The 17,705-nt window shown below is 42.3% G+C and overlaps 1 protein-coding gene and 1 pseudogene across 3 annotated transcripts in view; one reads left to right on the top strand and one right to left on the bottom strand.

Moving 5' to 3' along the window:
• Positions 1 to 17,705, top strand: part of CFAP61 (cilia and flagella associated protein 61) — a 258,593-nt gene that overhangs the window by 18,763 nt on the left and 222,125 nt on the right. For both annotated transcript variants that reach the window (XM_082359538.1, XM_082359537.1), the window contains exon 7: positions 8,796 to 8,928. In XM_082359538.1, coding sequence (XP_082215664.1) covers positions 8,796 to 8,928 — 133 coding nt within the window. The remainder of the gene's footprint in view (positions 1 to 8,795; positions 8,929 to 17,705) is intronic.
• LOC309613086 (3-hydroxyisobutyrate dehydrogenase, mitochondrial pseudogene) lies at positions 1,174 to 8,787 on the bottom strand (annotated as a pseudogene). Its single transcript has one exon. The product of its transcript is annotated as a 3-hydroxyisobutyrate dehydrogenase, mitochondrial pseudogene (transcript).

The following is a 17,705-nucleotide window of genomic DNA, read 5'->3' as shown; positions in this document are numbered from 1 at the left end:
TAAAAATCTCATTTTTTTTCTGCCAGTTGCTAATTAATTTGGGACATGGGCTCATTTAATAAAATGAATTATATTTTCAAATCAGAAAAAATTTTAAAGAAAAAATTACTCATTGTTTCAGTCTTCTATGTGAGTATGTAACTATACATGCAAATGCGAGTATGTGTGTGTATTCTGTCTCTCTCCCTCTCTCTCTCTCTCTCTCTCTCTCTCTCTATATATATATACACACACATATATGTCTATAGTCATGATAATATGTTCTGTTAATTGTATTTTCCACTTAAGGTAGCAGCTCATCCACCTTTAATTTTGTTCTTTTTCATGGCTGTGTGGTATTTCATCGTGCGGTTCTACTATAATTCATTTAAGTATTCCTTATTTATGGAAATTTGTCCTCCTTTTTTTCTATAACAAGAAATGCTGTGGTAAACAGCCTTGTACATATATTTTTAAGCATTCATGCTATTTTTGTCTGTAGTATAGATACCTACAAGTGGAATTCTGGGTCAGGTTGTATTAAACACTAAAATTTTAAAATAGATACTACCAAATTATTCAACCAAAATAGTCATGTCAATTTATATCCTAACCAATAGAGTCTCATTTTCTTGCACCCTCATTTATGCTGGACGTTTCAGTTATTAAAACTGTCTCCAATACAACAGTAATTCGTGGTAACTGGTGGTTATGAGCTGGTCTCCCGGTTCCCTCCTTCCCGCCCCCCCTCCTTCCTTTCTTCCTCTTACCCTTGAACACTTGAGTGTTATGAGTGCTAACCTTCATGGGGACAGGCTGTCCTGGCCTGAACTAAACCTCACAATTCCTTTCCCTGAGGTCATGCTTATTCAGCCTCTGAGGGTGAATGGTCCTGCTGGTCCAGAAAATCTGCAAGAAGCAATTCACGAGAGGAACATAGTGCTGGTGGCAAAGAGATGACAGAGGGTACTTTGTAATGAGGAAGGGATGTTTATAAAAAGAGAACTTTTTAGTATATAGTAGTGAAATACAGAGATAACGGGCATTATGAGAGTTGATGCTTTTGCTTGCAGAAGGGGAAGTGTAACACATTTTAAGAGGCCCTCTGTCCACAGCGTTCATATTAGAGTTTTGATACCTACAGGTGTAGGACTTCAGGTATCTGGAAAATGTACTTATGTGGATGATCTCCCTCCTTAAGGATACAGGAAAAAAGGACACTTCAGAGTCAGATGGGCGTGGCCAGGCGTCCACTTAGGCTGCCTCATTTCTCTTGTTTCCCCCGCATTTATTTCTCAACATCTGTTTCATCAGTTGTTACTTGCACTGATAATTAATGGTGAAGAACACAGTTCTTAAGACACTAAACCAGTGAAGAGTTTGGGGATGTAATTATCCTTCTGCGATTTACCTAGCAACGCATTCAGAGCCAGCGAATTAACGCTGTAATCCCCAGTCCCGTTTCTTTGATTTACCCATGTGGAAAATTGTGCTGTAATGTGCCCCTCTACTTAGACACAAATTACTGAAGTTCCTGTTCTGTATTTTGCATAATATATGAAGTAAAGCATAGCTGCTTCTAGACACAACTTTATAATCTGTAATGGGCTTGATTAATCATTGGTGGTGGATTTGAGATGTTCTCAGATTTAGAAGCTATTGGAATGGCCTTTCTGGGGGGAAACCTACCTTTTTCAAGTCCTCACAGGGATAGGAGAGGACTCACTAAGGAAAGGATAGTGTGTTGTCAGTCAGTGTTGTAAAGTAATTTAAAGTTTCCTTTACATAGTACTGCTTTTTTGCTAATAACAAAAATTAAGTTAGGTCAACATTTAGGACTTTACATCAATTTAGGACTTTAAAATGTAAGATGTGGTGTTTTTTAAATGCTAACTTCTCACCTTTTAAAGCAGTTATTTTTATTAAGCGTTTGAGAGTCTCATGATTATTAGGAATCCACTTAAGCTTGACTTCTGAGCAATTTCATGTAAATGAACATTCTGATGCTTAAGTGATAAATATCCTAAAGCATTCAAAAGAAGTTGTAGGGCAGTTAGGAATTTCACCACTAGTCTTCTTGAGTCCTGATAAGTGACCCAGCAAATGGATTTGGTTCACAATCCAGCTGGAACTATGGTGTGCCAACGTAGACTTTTGGATCAGATCCCAGTGGTGTAAGTGCAGGGGCCTCTAACTGGCCCTGAACGTGCTTTGAAGCACTTCATTCCGAAGTCATCCATAACTTGTAAAATTATGACATTTTCCAATGAGTAGAAGCTAAATGGTTCCAAAACCCATGTTAAAGTTTTGAATGGAATATAGTTTAGAAATGATGGATTTGATTCTCCTAAGGAAGACCACTAGAGGTCACAAGAGATCTTGGAAAGAAAAAGGTGCTTTGTTTCACACATCTGAATAAAAAGAAAAATCTAGTTGCTTAGCTGGCGCCCACTGTAGGTTCTCCAACGCCAAGTTGAAACTGTTCGTGGTAAGGGTTGGTTTAAGCCAAATACATTGCATTTTTTAGCACTACCACTAAAGTGGATTCTCTGAATTTTTCTTTATTCATTGATTTTTTTTTTATCAGCATAGAAACTTATTTGAATTCAAAATAATATGGTTATATTTAGGATAATATAATAATTATGTAAAGCACATATCATCGTTGGCTCTGAAACAGTTCTAAAGATGTCATTCTTTTGAAGTCAAAAAATATGTAGTAAGCATGTACAAGGAAGCAAAAATATAAAAAATAAGTTTGCTGAGTATTGGGAGTTGTTACAAGAGGGGCACACCAAGGTAATGTAACAGAGTCCAAATTACATAGCGTGCAGCAAGGAGTTCTCTTGCCTTATCAACTCCTGGAAAATGAACCGGTAACCTCAGAATGCAAGAATACCACCACTGGGTTAACAGGACAAACTTTCTGAGGGACACAGGGAGTAATTCACTATACTTCCCCTTTCTCTAACTAACTCCTTTTCTCACACCGATTTCTTGTCTTTCCTCCAGGATAGGTTTTATCCTGTGGGAAAAAAATTTGGTTTTATTTGTAAAGTGGAGTAAATAATATCCTGATTGGAGTAGGCAACGTTTTAGCTGACGATGCTCAAGAATCAAACTTTTGAAAAAGGTCAATCAGCTAGCTAGCAGAGACCATCAGTGGCTTGCAGAAAAAAAACAAATTCAGATAATATGTGCTTGCTAAATAGATAAAAAGAATAAGCAGTTAAAAATGGGTGAAAAATCCCAGGGTTTACTGTGACCTAGACAATCAAAAGCAGACAGGTGACCTTTGATTAAGCCCATTTACTTGTGGAGTGAGCTATAAGGGGCTCCAAGATAGAGTGTGGTTTCCAACAGCGTCCACAGCCAAAGGGCAAACTCAGAATGTCTCCTCCTCTTGTAGAAACTGGAACACGGATGAGAAGTCTTTTTTGGAGTAGCCCTTCACACACATCATCCTGTAGATCTGATGGGCCTGAGTGCCCAGAAGGATTCAGCTCTTCGTGCTGGTAGCAGAGTCTTGTGTTAATCTCAGATCCTTAGCCATGAGTGTTGTTCTGAATCCACCCTGATAGTTATCAGCCGAGGGAACTCCATCCGTCACCCCAGGTACAGGATTATAAGTGTCACTTGACCAACATCGTCCTGAGCTCGTATTTAGGATTTTAGCCCAGAGTTTTGGGTCAAGCCCTAACCTGATTCCCAGATTCATAGCTTCAGCAGTTCCGGTCATACTAATAGCTAACAGCGAGTTGTTGCAGATCTTCGCAGCCTGCCCACTCCCAGCAGCTCCACAACACGCCACATTGGAGTCCACGCATCCCAGCAGCTGTTGGGCAGCAGCAGCAAATTCTTCTGCGACTCCTCCCACCATAAACATGAGGTTCCCAGACCGAGCAGCTCCCACACCACCAGAAACAGGGGCATCCCTGAAAACTGCTCCCATTTTCTCAACTTCTTTGGCCAATTCTTTCAAAACCATAGGATCAATAGTCCTGGAATCTATTAACAGTGAGCCTTTCTTCACTTTTTTCAGAATTCCATTTGCTCCAGAATAAGCTTCTATCGCATCGATGCTGGTGGGCAACACTGTGATAATTCTGTCAGCTTTTTCAGCTACATCTGCTGGGGAAGTCACTACCTGTTCACGTGCATCTAGAAACTCTTTGCGTGCATCAGGGAACACATCATAAATACTGAGTGGATAGCCATGTTTCATGAGATTTTTTGCCATTGGACTCCCCATGTTGCCTACTCCAGTGAATCCAACTGGAGTCTTAGAAGCCACTGACCTAGAACACACGGCTGCAAGGCTGGCCACTGCTGGTTGCTGCCGGCGGCTCCACGGAGCCATAAGGAGGCTGCCATGCTGCCCCCGCCCTGCCTCCCCGTGGTGACTTCCGCGGCTCCCAGCTCACCCACTGACCGCTAGGGTGCGCAGTGCGGCGGGTGGGATCGGCTGCAGCTATTCATTGATTTCTTAAAGAATATGCACGCATATATACACACTCTCTCAGGCTTAAATAAATACAACATTTATGGCATTTAAATATCAGAATCACTTTTCCAACGGTACATTTTTAAGTCTAGCTAATGAGATGCGGATCCTCTCTGGTTGTGCAAGATGCCATCAGACAGGAGAGAGGAGGCCATGCCAGTATTCTGAACACAAAGATAGGCTGCGGCCGTCCTTACGGCCCCTAAGCAGGAACTTTCCATCTGTAAGTTCGCAGTGGTTTCTTTGCTGGCAAGGAGACAACGCACACCTCCCGCATCCAGGGAAGCCACCTGTAGGTTCTCCTCTAGGCTTGTGATGCTACAGAAGAGTGGTCCGGATGCTGAGAGGTCCACCTGCCACCAAGGGACAGTGCCAGCCAGCCGGGCAAGTGCCCTGGGGTCTGGCATCGCGCTGCTCCTTGAAAGCCCCGTTCACTGATGTAGTGGAAGTGGTGAGTGAGTTTGTTCTCCCTTCTCCCCACCTCTGAGGAAGCCAGCAACAGCCACCAGGGCCCTGTCATCCTTCACCTTGTCTTCTCCTGGGTTTACAGGACACCCAGGCCCCAAGTGAGGTGTCCTGAGAGGCTGTTGATTTTCTTCAGTTTCGGATCCCACCCCATTTTCACTGGCATGTTTTTCAGAGTTCGACGGACATTTAGGGGCCTGGATGATCAAACCCATTTCTATGGGATGGACCTTTTGTTTCCTCCAAACAAGTTAAAATAGTCTAGGGCTTCCCTGGTGGCGCAGTGGTTGAGAATCTGCCTGCCAATGCAGGGGACACGGGTTCGAGCCCTGGTCTGGGAAGATCCCACATGCCGCGGAGCAACTGGGCCCGTGAGTCACAACTACTGAGCCTGCACGTCTGGAGCCTGTGCTCCACAACAAGAGAGGCCGCGACAGTGAGAGGCCCGCGCACCGCGATGAAGAGTGGCCCCCGCTCGCCACAACTGGAGAAAGCCCTCGCACAGAAACGAAGACCCAACACAGCCATAAATAAATAAATAAATAAATAAATAAATACATACATACATACATACATAAATAAAAATAGTCTATAACCGATTACATTAACACGCACGTGGTCGCCTTCTCCAAGCACGTGCTGGCTGGAAGCTCCAAAGGAAGGTTGATCCTTATTCAGCGGTGTCAGCCTCATTGTACTTTGTGTTGATCAACCCTAACCTTCATAATCATCACCACCTAAACTCTGGGGGTCACGGAAGTGCTGGGCACGTGGCCCTGCTGTGCCCAGCGGCTCCACGGGAAGCTGTGGCTCTCCTCCTATCCGAGCGGCAGGCAGTGCTCTAATTTAAACATTTTACTGAATGAATTGTTTTCAGTAGCCAGGGTGTCTGTTTCCATGGGGCTGGACTTTGTCATATGCCATTTGAGACTCTGAGAGGCTGATGTCATACTTTATCATTAGTACCGGGGCTGATGCAAGATCATAAATCATCGATTACCCCAAGGAATGCGTTTCTTAGAACAAGTTCCTCTTTATCCATTTTGAGGAAGGGCTGAAGGGAGAGACTCTTCAGAGCTCCATGATTTGGATGTTTTCTTCTTATTCCCAGAAGAGTAAGTGTTGAGGTGTGATTATGGGTCACTTTGTTCACGGGCTGCCGAGGGCTCACGATTAGGCTTACGGCCCCGGGTCTCTCTGAACCTTTATTCCTGATTTTTATACCACAAAGTAGTATTTTTGTGTCCATCATATAGATGAAAGCCCATGGTACACAGTGATAGCTGTCTTGATCCACTTAAGAAGATTAGGATATTGAATTACTTTCACATGATTTAAAATAATTATCTCTATTAATAAATACTGATGTGGACTTTATTTTTTGGCAGGATATTTGAAAGTGGATTTGTTGGCTGTTCTCTCTTAGAATCTTCTTGTTTTGTTTTGTCTTAACCAGTATCGTCCAGGACTCTTTTTACAGAGAAAAGCCATCTCCATTAGCAGTACCCTTTTGCGGGTGGTTTTGCGGGGAAGTGAGGGGTTTCTGGAATGCACTGGGGCCTTCTCGGCCCTTCTAGATCCTGGGCTCTCAGGTGGAGGCAGCTGATGGGGGTTTCGGGGCATATCAGATGGTGGGGGGACTGTGAAGTTCCCCACAGCAGATGCTGCCGGGGGCCGACTGCCTGCCCGAGAGTGACCTTGAGGGCATCCCCACGCTGTACCCTCCTTCTCTCCTCGTACCTGCCCTTGTGCAGGTGAGACACCAAGGCTCAGCAGCGAGGGGACCGGGCCAGTTTCTCAACCAGGAGAGGCAGAGGCTGATTAGAGGGCTGGGAGCTGCCAGTGTGGAGCGGGGTCACTCCCCAGAGGCGCCCCCTTGGGCCACACGTCTGCACCTGCAAACAGGCCGAGCGACAGCACCCCAGCGCTGTCAGTGCGTGCGGTAGGGCCCCGTCCACGTTGGCTGTCACTGTTGCCCCTGGGCTGTGGGCTCCAGGGTGTGCAGATGTCAAAGGTCGACAAAGCCGGACGATGGTAAGGACAGATTTTAATCCGTAATAACCGTTGCGATAGGGGGAAACATCCAGGGTGGACTGAACTCAACTTTGATTTGTACGGAGGTGACTGGGCCTTTTTTTTTTTTTTAATTTTAATTTATTTTTTTTTTGGCTGCATTGGGTCTTTGTTGCTGCACGCCGGCTTTCTCTAGTTGCGTCGAGTGGGGGCTACTCTGTTGCAGCACACAGGCTTCAGTAGTTGTGGTGTGCGGGCTTCAGTAGTTGTGGCATGCGGGCTCAGTAGTTGTGGCTCACGGGCTTAGTTGCTCCATGGTGACTGGTCCTTTTGAAGAGAAAAGGAGGGAAAATAAAACATAGATAAATAAATAAAATTAAATAAAATAAAGAGAAAATGAGGGAGCTGGGAGGGGAGTGAGCAGGGTCTCAGTAGAGTCAGGCAAGTGACAAATTACAAAAAGTGGGAAGGCGGGGTTGGTCCCTGTGAGACCCATCTGAGTCACTCACTAGCCCTGATGGAAATTAGGCTTCTGACCCCCTCACAGAGGCTGGGAGATGGGGCCTTATCCTCAGGTGTCAGCTGGAACAAACAGGAACTTCTTCTGGCAGCCCTGAGCTTTCTCAGGCAGGCACTTTAAGGGGGTCTCAGGTCATTCTAGGGATGTGGCCTTGAGCTGTTAGGAACTGTTAGTGTTTGTTCATGTCTTTTCAGGCCTAGTGGAAAAGAGGCTCAGGGTGTACTAGGCTAGGGTCTGGTCATGGAGTCTTTGTCACTCATTAGATGGAGCTGCTATTAACATCAAAGAGAACATATTAGAAGATGAGGTGGGATGATGAAGATGGCAGAGTAATGAAATAAGGGGGAGGGAGGATAAAGGTAGTAGCCAAATCAGTTACACTAGAAAAAAATAATACAAATATGGAACATTTTAAAAGAAAAGGACCAGGAAAATATATAAGAACATCCTAGACAGGTAAAATAGAGTAGACTTAATCAAGACTTAATAATCTGCTAAAAAGAAGAAAGGAATGTGGAATATGGCAGCAAAATGGAGGCCAAGGACCAGCATCCTCGTGCTGCTGTAAACCTGGTTCTTGGGTCCTCTTCTCCCCACCCACACTGGTGGTCGAGGTCACGGTAGAGGTCATGAGAAGGAGGCTTGAGGCAGACATGCCCAGGATGGTGAGCAGACCTTCGTTACCTTCAAGCCAGCATCTCCCCCTGCATGGAAGTAGAGAGACGTTTTAGGAGTAAAGGGTACCATGGGCCCGTTGGGAGGAATGCAAAAACAAGCTTAAATATTCTTTATCTTAGTAATTCCCAGAGTCTTTATAACTGTGACGATCTATGAGGGACCCTATAGTGGAAAAGTGTTTTTAGACAGGGGATTTCTTCTAAGGGGAGGAAGGGCTGCTGGGAGCAGTATCATAGAAGCAGTGCTCCTTGGAGCACTTTTGGGAGGTGCTGTGCCCACCTTGCTGTCCTTTGGCTCGTGAGCGATACTGCCCTGCAGTCCACGTCCAGCCGGGCCGAGCGTGTCCCCTCTGCCTGGGACATCCCACCTCCAAGTCTCGACACAGCTTCCTCCCCGTCTCTTCACTCAGGTCTCACTCAAGTGTCACTCCCTGACCCCGTCACTCTCCATCCCAAAGCAACTTACCACTCTTTGAAATGTTCCAGGTGATTTGTTTGTTACATTTTTGTTGTCTGTTCCCCCCATTAGAATGTAAGTTCATTTCGTGGGCGTGTGGCTCTATCCCTGGCATTTAGAACAGGGTCGCAGGAGCAAACAGAGGAACCAGCACTGAATTTAAGCCTTTCCGGTAAACAGGGTGGAAGATCACGACGACCTCGTGCCAATATTCCTGCACCAGGACACCATCCTGAAGGAGACTTATGGCGAATACTTCCTGGCTGAACTCATAGAGGCCCAAGATGAAGAGAATCATGCCGTCGTGTGTGAGGTGCGTGATAACCCACCCGGGGGCCCGCTGACGGAGAGGGATGAGAAGTGAGCAGCTCTGGTCCTGGTTTGCTGAGCGTCCTGGGAGCTGCTTCCCTTCCTCTTCCTAGGTGGTGTGCCCGGCCCGCCTCCCAGCTGTGCCATCACCCACCTCCCCAGGGTTCCCGCTTTAGGTTTTCAGGTTTTACGAGGTCCTTCCAGATGCCCAGTCTTAACAGGCTCCAGCTCAAACTAGATGCAGCTGACTCCAAGTTCCTGGAAAACAACTCAGGCAAACATCTTATCGTTTGGGCTATGTGCCCCTTGGAGGATGTGCAAGTCTTTGGTAGCAACAGTTAAAGCGAGCTTGAGCATGATGGTGGGCTCCAGGTGTGATGGATTTAACTGATGATTACCCTCGGTTTCAGGAGGTGAATTCTATCTCAGAAAAAATTTCTGATGCCAGGAAGCACTGAGACCAATGAAAGCAATCTTTTGGGGTAGAGCACATCAGTATATTTAAAAAGCTCCCCACGTAATTCCAATGTGCAGCCCAGGTGGTAAAACATTTATCTACATGATGGAGAACACATCGGGTGAAGAACAGGATTAATTTAGATATACATGGGCGTTAGTTTCTTAAGGTGAGACCTGGCCCTGAAAATTAGATTCTGATATACTAGTCCATGACAGCTGTTTCTTCTACGTTGAAATACTTAATTTTTATTCTTTCATGTTTAGGTTTTTGCATTGTCTTTTAAGGACTTGCTTTCAAATATTGTCATTTGACCTTTAGCTCCAGGCTGGTGACAGAAGGAAGGGTCAGGAAATATTTGGGCCCAGCAGCACCATTTTGAAAAGCCATGTCTTACACGATGAGACAAAAACTACTGATAATTAAAATGATTCATACAGACCCAAATAAGGGCTTTTAATGATCCAACTGTACCTATTCAGTTTTGTCAGGTCTTTGTTTTTTGGAGAAGACCTTTATTTATTTATTTTTACAGCTTTATTGAGATATAATTGACATATAATGTTGTATAAGATTAAGGTGTACAATGTGTTAGCTTGATACACTTATATATTGCAAAATGATCACCACCATAGCATTAGCTAACACCTCCATCATGTCACATAATTACCATTTTCTTTTGTGGTGAAAACATTTAAGGTCTACTATCTTAACAACTTCCAGGTATATCATAGAGTATTATTAGCAATAATCAACATGCTGTACATTAGATCCCCAGAACGTATTCATCTTATAACTGGAAATTTGTATCCTTTGATCAACACCTCCCCTTTGCCCTGTACCTAACCCCTCATAGCCACCATTCAACTCTCTGTTTCTTTGAGTTCAACTTTTTTAGATTCCACATAAAAGCAGTATCATACAGTATTTGTTTTTCTCTGTCTGACTTATTTCACTTAATATAATGTCCTCAGGATCCATCCTTGTTGTCACAAATGGCAGGATTTCCTTCTTTCTCATGGCTGAATAATATCCATTACATATATGTGCACATATATATGTATACATACATATGTACATACATACATACATACCACATCTTCTTTATCCGTTCATCTGTTGATGACCACTTAGGTTGTTTCCATATCTTGCCTATTGTGTATAATACTGCAGTAAACATGGGAGTATGGAGATCTTTTCAATACCCTGTTTTCATTTCCTTTGGATATATACCCAGAAGTGGAATTGCTGAATCATATGGTAGTTCTATTTTCAATTTTTTGAGGAACCTCCGTGTTGTTTTCCATAGTGTCTGCACTAATTTACATCCCCACCAACAGTGCACAAGAGTTCCCTTCATCCTTGCTAACACTTGTTATCTCTTGTCTTTGGTGGGTATTTTTTTTTTTTTTTTGGCCGCACTGTGCACCACGTGGGACCTTAGTTCCCCAACCAGGGATCGAACCTGCACCCCCTGCATTGGGAGCTCAGAGTCTTAACCACTGAACCACCAGGGAAGTCCCTTTCTTGTCTTTTGATGGTAGCCATTCTAACAGGTGTGAGGTGATAATCTGATTTTGATTTGCATTTCCCTGATGATTAGTGATATTGAGCATCTTTTCATGTACCTGTTGGCCATTTGGATGTCTTCTTGGAAAAATGTCTATTTAGTTCCTCTGCCCATTTTAAAATTGGGTTGTGTGGTTTTTTGCTACTGAGTTGTATGGGTTCTTTGTATATTTTGGATATTAACCTCTTATCAGATATATGATTTGTGAATATTTTCTCCCATTCTGTAGGTTGCCTTTTCATTTTGTGTCTTTTGCTGTGTAGAAGTTTTTTTGTTTGATACAGTCTCACTAATTTTTTCTTTTGTTGCTTGTGCTTTTGGTGTTATATCAAAAAAATTGTTGCCAAGACTAATGTCAAGAAGCTTTCCCCTATGTTTTCTTCTAGGACTTTTATAGTTTCAGGTCTTATGTTTAAGTCTTTAATCCATTTCCAGTTCATTTTTGTCAGTGGCATAAGATAAGGGTACAATTTCATTCTTCACCATACGATTTTCTCATTTTCCCAGCACCATTTATTGAAGAGACTACCCTTTCTCCATTGAGTCTTCTTGGCTCCCTTGTCAAATTTTAGTTGACTGTAAATGTGGGAGTTTATTTCTGGACTCTCTATTCTGTTACATTGGCCTATGTGTCTATGATGCCAGTAGCGTACTGTTTGTTTGTTTTTTAATTTATTTTTAATTTATTTATTTTTGGCTGCATTGGGTCTTCATTGCTGCGTGCAGGCTTTCTCTAGTTGCGGTGAGTGGGGGCTACTCTTCATTGCAGTGTGCAGGCTTCTCATTGTGGTGGATTCTCTTGTTGTGGAGCATGGGCTCTCGGCGCATGGGCTTCAGTAGTTGTGGCACGCGGGCTCAGAAGTTGTGGCTCGCGGGCTCTAGAGCGCAGGCTCAGTAGTTGTGGCTCATGGGCTTAGTTGCTCCGCGGCATGTGGGCTCTTCCCAGACCAGGGCTCGAACCCGTGTCCCCTGAATTGGCAGGCGTATTCTCAACCACTGAGTCACCAGGGAAGCCCCCATGTACTGTTTTGATTACCATAGCTTTGTAATATTGCTTGAAATCAGAAGTGTGATGCCTCTGGCTTTGTTTTTCTTTCTCAATGTTGCTTTGGCTTTTGGGGGCCTCTTGTTGTTCCATACAAATTTTATGATTTTTTTGTTTTCTGTTTCCATGAAAATGCCTTTGGAATTTTGATAGGGATTAATTGAATCTCTGGATGGCTTTGGGCAATATGGACATTTTGACAGCATATAATTCTTATGGTCCATGAACACGGGGTATTTTTCTATTTCTGTCTTCTTCATTTTCTTTCATCAAAGTCTTGTAGTTTTCAGTGTACAGATCTTTCACCTCCTTAGTTAAATTTATTCCTAGGTATTTTATTGTTTTTGATGCTATTGTGAATGGGACTGTTTTCAGTATTTCTTTTTCAGAGATTGTATTTCTAGTGTATAGAAATGCAACTGATTTCTGTGTGTTGATTTTGCGTCCTACAACCTTACTGAATTTGTTGATTAGTTTTAACAGTGTTTAGGTAGAGTCTCTAGGATTTTCTGTATGTAAGATCATATCATCTACAAACAAAGACAATTTTGCTTGTTCTTTTCCGATTTGGATGCAGTTTATTTCTTTTCCTTGCCTGATTTCTCTGGCTAGGATTCCAGTACTTTGGTGAAGAGGAATGGTGAGAGTGAGCACCCTCATCTTGTTCCTGATTAGAGGAAAAACTTTCAGTCTTGCACCATTGAGTATGATGATAACTGTGGGCTTGTTATTATTGGCCTTTGTTACGTTGAAGTATGTTTCTTCTATACCCAATTTGTTGAGCATTTTAATCATGAAAGGATGTTATATTTTGTCAAATCCTTTTTCTACATCTATTGAGATGATCATATGATTTTAATCTTTCACTCTATTAATGTGGTGTATCACATTTATTGATCCGCATGTATCAAACCTCCTTGCATCCCAGGGATAAGTACTGCTTGATCATGGTGTATGATCCTTTTAATGTGCTGTTGCATCCAGTTTGCTAATATCAATATTTTGTTGAGAATTTTTGCATCTGTATTTATCAGGGATATTTATCTGTAGTTTTCTTTTCTTGTAATGTTCTTATTTAGCTTTGATATCAGGGTAATGCTTGCCTTATAAAATGAGATAGGAGTGTTCCCTCCTCCTTAATTTTCTGGAGGAGTTCAAGAAGGATTGGCATTAATTCTTCCTTAAATGTTCATTAGAATTCACCAGTGAAACCATCTGATCCTGGGCTTTTCTTTATTGGGAAGTTGTTGATTACTGATTCAATCTCCTTACTTGTTATTGGTCTGTTCATATTTTCTATTTCTTCATAATTCAGTCTAGGTAGCTTGTCTGTTTCTAGGAATTTATCTGTTTCTTCTAGGTTATCCAATTTGTTGGTATATAATTTTTGTTAGTAATCTTTTACCCTTTGTATTTATGGAATCAGTTATAATGTCTACTCTTTCCTTTCTGATTTTATTTCAGTCTTCTCTCTTTTTCTTAGTTAGTCTAGCTAACAGGTTGTCAATTTTGTTTACCTTTTAAAAAAACAGCTCTTAGTTTTGCTTATCTTTTCTATTATTTTTCTGGTCTCTATTTCATTTATTTCTGCTCTGATCTTTGTTATTTTCTTCCTTTTGCTAACTTTGGGCTTAATTTGTTCTTCTTTTTCTAGATCTTTGAGGCATACAGTTAGGTTGTTTATTGAGATCTTTCTTTTTTCTCAATGTAGGCATTTACCACTATAAACTTACCTCTTAGAACTGCTTTTGCAGCATCCCACAATTGGTTTATTGTATTTCCATTTTTGCTTGTTTCAAGATATTTTTTGATTTCCCTTTTGGTTTCTTCTTTGACCTCTTGGTCTTTCAGGAGTGTAATTTAAAATTTCCACATACTGTGACTTTTTCAGCTTTCCTCCTGTTATTGATTTCTAGTTTAATACCACTGTAGTTGGGAAAAATACTTGGTATGATTTAAATCTTCTTAAATTTGCTAAGACTCATTTTGTGATCTATCATATGATGTATCATGGAAAGTGTTCCATGTGTTCTTGAGAAGAATGTGTACTCTGCTGCTGTTGAATGGGATGTTCTGTACACGTCTGTTAGGTTGATTTTATCTAAAGTATGAATCAAGTCTAACATTTTCTTGTTCATTTTCTCTCTGGGTGGTCTATCCATCGTTGCAATAAGGTATTGAAGTCCCCTGCTATTATTGTACTGTTGTCTATTTCTCCCTTTATATCTGTTAGTATTTGCTTAATATATTTAGGTGCTCCAATATTGACTGTATATATATTTATGATTGTTATATCTTCTTGATGAATTGACCCCTTTATCATTATATAATAACCTTCTTTGTCTCTTGTTAGTGTTTTTGGCTTAGTCTGTTTTGTCTGATATAAGCATAGCTACCCCTGTTCTCTTTTCGTTTCCACTTGCGTGGAATATTTTTTCCATCTCTTCACTTCAAACCTATATGTGTCCTTAAAGCTGAAGTGAGTCTCTTGTAGGCAGTGTATTGTTGGGTCTTGCTTTTTATCCATCTAGCCACTCTGTATATTTTGATTGGAGAATAAAATTCATTTACATTTAGAGTAATTATAGGTAAGGACTTACTAATGCCATCTTATTGTGTTCTGGCTGTTTTGTAGTACCCTTGTTCCTTTATTCCTTTCTTGCTGCCTTCCTTTATGAATTGATGATTTTCTGTAATGAGGTGCTTTGATTCCTTTTTCTTTATCTTTTGTGAATCTACTGTAGATGTTTGCTGTGTGGTTACCATTGAGGCTTACATAAAACATCTTACAGATATAACAGTCTATTTTACACTAAAGACTTAATTTCAATTGCACACAAAAATTTTACCCTTTTACTTCCCCTGTTATGTTTTTAATGTAACAATTTATCTCTTTTTATATTACATATTCATTAATAAATTATTGTAGCTATAGTTATTAAAATATGAAAATTCTTGTCCTTTAATACCTACATTAGAGTTACATGGTTAATGCTTCACCATATTAAAGTTTTAGCATATCCTGAACTTGACTATATACTTACCTTTACTATTGTGTTGTATATTTTTATATATTTTCATGTTATTAATTAGCATCCTTTCATTTCATCTTGAAGAACTCCTTTAAGCATTTCTTGTAGGGCAGGTCTAGTCATGATGAATTTCCTCAGCTTTTGTCTGTCTCAGAAAGTCTTTCTCCTTAATTTCTGAAGGACAGCTTTGCTGAGTAAAGTATTCTTGGTTAGCAGTTTTTTTTCTCTCAGCACTTTGAATATATCATCCTGCTAACTCCTGGCCTGTAAGGTTTCTGTTGAGAAATCTGCTGACAGTGTTATGAGGGGTTACCTTGTAAGTCCCAAGATTTTTTTCTCCCACTGCTTTTAAGATTCTCCTCTTGTCTTTGATTTTTGAGTTTTATTATAATGTGTCTTTGAGAGGATCTCTTTAAGTTGATTTTATTTGGTGACCAATGAGCTTCATGAACTTGTATATCTATATCTCTCACCAGATTTGGGGTGTTCCTGGCCATTATCTCTTTAAATAAACTCTCTGCCCCCTTCTCCCTCTCTTCTCATTTTGGAACTCTGGTGATTCCCAAATTGGTCCTTTGGATGGTATCCTATAAATCATAGGATACCATCCCGTGACCCTTTTCATTCTTTTTACTATGTTCTCCTCTGACTTGATACTTTTAAAGTTCCCGTATTCAATCTCATTGAGTCTTTCTTCTGATTGATCAAGTCTGCTGTTGATGCTCTCTGTTGCATTTGCATGTCATTTGTTGATTCTTCAGCTCCAGAATTTCTGGTTGGTTCTTTTTATGGTTTCGCTCTCTTTGTTCAACTTCTCATTTTGTTTGTGTGTTGTTTTCCTGATTTTGTTGAATTGTCTTTGTTTTCTTATAGCTCACTGAGTCTCCTTAACACAGCTATTTTGAATTCTTTATCTGGTAAATTAGAGATTTACCATTTACTCTTGTCTTTGGGTTCAGTTACCAGAAGATTACTGTGACCCTTTGGTGGTGTCATACTTCCTTGATTTTTCATGATCGTTGAGTTTTGCTGTCTTCACATTTGAATAGCAGTCACCTCCTCTGGTCTTTGGAGGAGAAATAACTTCTCTCAGCTCTGCTAGAGATTCTGAGGCTTCCTCAGACCTTCTATGGGTATGCCTGCTCCATGCTTCTTGCTCTCTCTTGTGGCAGAATTCTTAAGCTTCTATGTCTTCTCTGGACCCTGCAAAGCACCAGGTCGAGTGCTTCTATATTCCCAAAGGTGGCACTACAGCTCAAATTTGTGGTCTCTTCCTGGCCCACAGATTGGGCCGACTTTCTCCATATGCTCCTTAGCCATCTGCCAAAGTCTGCTCACGGCACCATTAGGAGTATACACGGGGAGCTGCCACAAGGTGGGCTGGTGTGTGCGTAAGGCATGTGGAGCACTGGGGGTGCTCGTGGGCAGGCTGGCAGGATCCATGGGTGAAATATTCCCAGTAGCTCGTGGGTGGGCTTCTTGATAGAATCCATGATGCCTGTTAATGTCCTCTGGGGGGTCCTACCTGCTGCTGTCCCAGACTCCTTCCACCCCCCCCAGTCGTGAGCTCCCAATTTAGTACTCTGGATCTGCCAAGAGAGAAATGAGCCCCTCTGGCAGCATCCTGCATAGCTAGGGAAGCCAGGTGCTCACTTACACAGTCTCCCTTACCCACCACGGGATAAATTAGGGGGATAAATCTTGGCCCTAAGCTGTGCTGTCTTGGAGGATGGGTGTTGTGGGGAAAGGCAGACTGTTTGTCTTACCCACTCCAGGGCATCCAAACTGGTATTTTTTTTGCTCCAATGGAGCTGAAACTTCTCCTCGGGAAACCTGAACTTCATCAAAGGCTCTCTCATCCATGAGTGATCGTCTGAGTCACTATTCTCAGGGGCTCCTGGACTGAGGCTGAGAGAGGTTAGAGCCAGTTCAGCGGCCTCTGCAGGGTCCACAGCTGTGACCGAGGTCTGTCTGCCTATTTCCTGATGCAAAGGCGGGCAAGACTCCTCCCAGGCCCTTTGGTGGATGGTGCTGGATCCCACATCTCCTTCAAAGGCACTTTTGTTCAAGGATGGATGCCAAATATTTGCTGTTGAGCAGGGGACAAAAATAAGGGATGTCTTATACCACCATGATGCTGACCTCACTCTGGAGAAGGCTTTTAATTCTTTGGTTTTAAGGTGCGAGTTTGAACCCAAATCTCTTGAGTTAGTTCTTGTGAAGAGCAGCTGCAGTGACCTCTTCCCTCAGTTCCTTCCCTCTCGTGTCATGTGTTACAAACTTTCAGTGTGTGTAAATATCAGAGGAAAGTTGTAGGCTGAAAATTGCAGTTCCAACCCCGCAGGGATCCTTTGGTGTCTCCAAAGACACAAATGGAGTCCAGGCTGATCTCTGAGAGGCCATGCTGCCTCAGACATCAGAGATTGCATGTCCCATGGAGATGTGACCACGGGCCTCAACCTTAAATGGAAGGGCAGGAGCAGGACCTGTCAACAGTGAGCAAACCAGCCTAGGATCTGGGAGTGAAACTCTGGTCTTCACCAAGCCCTATCAGGTGTCTTAAGCCTTTTTGGGTTCAAGATCAGTGCAGTCACCACCCTACCACCTACCTGCCAGGACCCTCCTCCCAACCGTCTGGGCTTCCTCAGACCTGCCTTTTGGCAGCAGTGTGCTGGAG

Source organism: Balaenoptera borealis (genome assembly GCF_965194805.1).
Source record: "Balaenoptera borealis genome assembly, chromosome: 16".
NCBI lineage: Eukaryota > Metazoa > Chordata > Mammalia > Artiodactyla > Balaenopteridae > Balaenoptera > Balaenoptera borealis.
Note: the sequence above shows the minus strand (reverse complement) of the source record. Positions and strands in the feature narration are given on the sequence as shown.